The 2,164-nt window shown below is 64.6% G+C and overlaps 1 protein-coding gene across 1 annotated transcript in view; it reads right to left on the bottom strand.

The window, feature by feature from the left end:
- Positions 1 to 202: 202 nt before the first annotated feature.
- Positions 203 to 2,164, bottom strand: part of SLC25A29 (solute carrier family 25 member 29) — a 7,068-nt gene continuing 5,106 nt past the window's right edge. Inside the window, exons 2-3 of the mRNA XM_004698802.3 lie at positions 2,046 to 2,129; positions 203 to 1,705 (exon numbers count right to left, since the gene is read on the bottom strand). Of these exons, the coding sequence (XP_004698859.1) occupies positions 974 to 1,669 (696 nt within the window). The 5' untranslated portion in view covers positions 1,670 to 1,705; positions 2,046 to 2,129 and the 3' untranslated portion in view covers positions 203 to 973. The remainder of the gene's footprint in view (positions 1,706 to 2,045; positions 2,130 to 2,164) is intronic.

Raw genomic sequence — 2,164 nt, forward strand, 5'->3', positions numbered from 1 at the left:
TCCCCTTGCTGACCTCTGAGCCCTGACCGAATGGCGGGGGTTGAGGTCACACACCATCTCCGTGGTCCTCCAAGCCCATTTGTAACCACTTGGCAGATGAGGAATATGAGTCTCTTACGCCAGCGCTGTAGCTGGGTAAGCATGCCACCCCACCTCCCACAAACCACCCAAGACCAGCCCACTTAGAATAGACAGACCAGGCTTCATTCCCTCTGCAGTTTATGTACAAATGTAAGAATATGATGTGCAGGGCCGGACCTCCATCTAGGCGGAGTGATCCGCTTTCTGGAAGGTCGGCTGGAGGGGCATCCACTGGGTGTACCAATCGCCCCTCTCTTCCCATCCCACGGCCTCAGCGCCAATGCCCTGCAGGGGGCCTCTGCACTCCGGATGGCTCCCACTGCATGCCCACGGTCCACGGGAAATGGCTGGGGAGGGAGGCCCTGAACTTTGTCTTCAGTTATCCCGGCCCTGGGTGGTGTGTCCCTTACGGCTCCCCATCTGAGCACCTTGGGCCAGACTCAAGGGCAGATACCCTGAGCCCAGGACACAGGGATTTCCTCGAGGCACAGCCCAGGAAGCTCTCCCCACCCCACACAGGCCTCTGGTTGTACAGCTCCCCACTCCCCCTACCTCTGACCCATTCACAACTGGAAACAGCGTTCCCAGATCTGCAGGTGGACACTAGAACCAGGCCACTCACCGGCAGGGGAGGCGTCTGGGGACCATCTCCTGGGGAGGGCTGCTGGGGGCCAGACGGCCGGTGGGTGCGGTTAGAGTGTGTGCGGGGCTTCCCGAACCCTACCCTCCCCACCCCACCCCTCTAGCAGGCACCAGGCTTCACCTCCGCCCTTGGCCACTGCACCAGCGGGTGGGGGGTGTGGGCACCCCCATTTGGGAACAGAGGAAACGGAGGCCCAGTTGGTGCGCTGAATTCTGTCTGGGCTGGGCTGTGCACATGGGTGAGCCCCTATCACAGGCTGGATGGCTGGCTCAGGGTCGGTCCGGCAGGCGCGTCGGGCCGCACCTCGTCGCCCCGCGCGTAGCTGAGTACCACAGTGACCGTGGCGAAGGTGGCGGCGTTGACCGGGAAGGCGCGCAGCAGCGTGGAGGTCAGCCCCCGCGTGAAGACGCGCCAGCCCTCGGCCTTGTAGCTCTGGCGCACACAGTCGACGATGCCCCGGTAGCGCGGCGCACCCCGTAGCCCGTCGGCCTGCAGCCTCGACTTGACCACGTCCACAGGGTAGGTGGAGAGCCAGGACGTGATGCCCGACGTGCCGCCGGCCAGCAGCAGCTTGGGCACCAGCAGGCGGTCGTCCGGCTCGCAGCCCAGGGCGCGTGTCAGCACGTCGTAGGTGAGGAAGTAGACGCCGAAGCTGGGCGTCTCGCGCAGCAGCGTGGACAGCATGCCGCGGTTGATGCCGCGCAGGCCCTCGCGCCGGTAGATCTGGCCCAGGCAGTCCAGTGAGCCGCTGTAGGTGCGCGCCTGGCCCGCGTCCTGCAGCTGCAGCCGCGTCTTGGCCAGCTCCATGGGGCAGCAGATGACGCACTGGATGGTGCCTGCCGCCGCGCCAGCCAGGAACTGGTTCGTGGGCGTGTCTCGGCCCAGGGCGCGCAGCGTGTTGCCCTGGACGCCGAACACGAGCGCGTTAATGAAGGTGAGTCCCATGAGGGGCGAGCCCAGGCCCTTGTACAGGCCCAGCACCTGTGGGCAGGAGATGTTGCCAGTCAGGGTGGCTGGAGGCCTGGGGCACCCAGCCCCTCCTCCTTGCACCCTCCTCATGGGGACTGGCAGTCCCAGTGCCCTCCTGGCTGAAAAAGAACTCCTCACCCACTTCGAGGGCTAGGTGCCCTGTGGGTTAGGCATTGGGCTGCTAAGTGTAAGGTTGGTGGTTCAAACCCATTGGCTGCTCCAAGGAGAAGGAGAAGGCTGTCTGGATGGACATCCCCAGAAACCCTATGGAGGATTGCTATGAGTGGAACCAACCCCGGAGCTAGCCTGCCTGACCCCTGCCCACCTCACTCCCCACCCCCAGGCCACTCACGCTCTCCTGGCGGATGATCGACTGGAAGCAGTGCACCGTCCCCCGGTACTGGGGTTTGTCCCCACTCTGCACCTGCAGTCGGACCTGGAAGGGGAGGGCTGGTGAGCAATGACCTTGGG

The sequence above is a fragment of the Echinops telfairi genome, unplaced genomic scaffold, assembly GCF_000313985.2.
Source record: "Echinops telfairi isolate 266 unplaced genomic scaffold, ASM31398v2 ScPeMD7_18;HRSCAF=68, whole genome shotgun sequence".
NCBI classification, from domain to species: domain Eukaryota; kingdom Metazoa; phylum Chordata; class Mammalia; order Afrosoricida; family Tenrecidae; genus Echinops; species Echinops telfairi.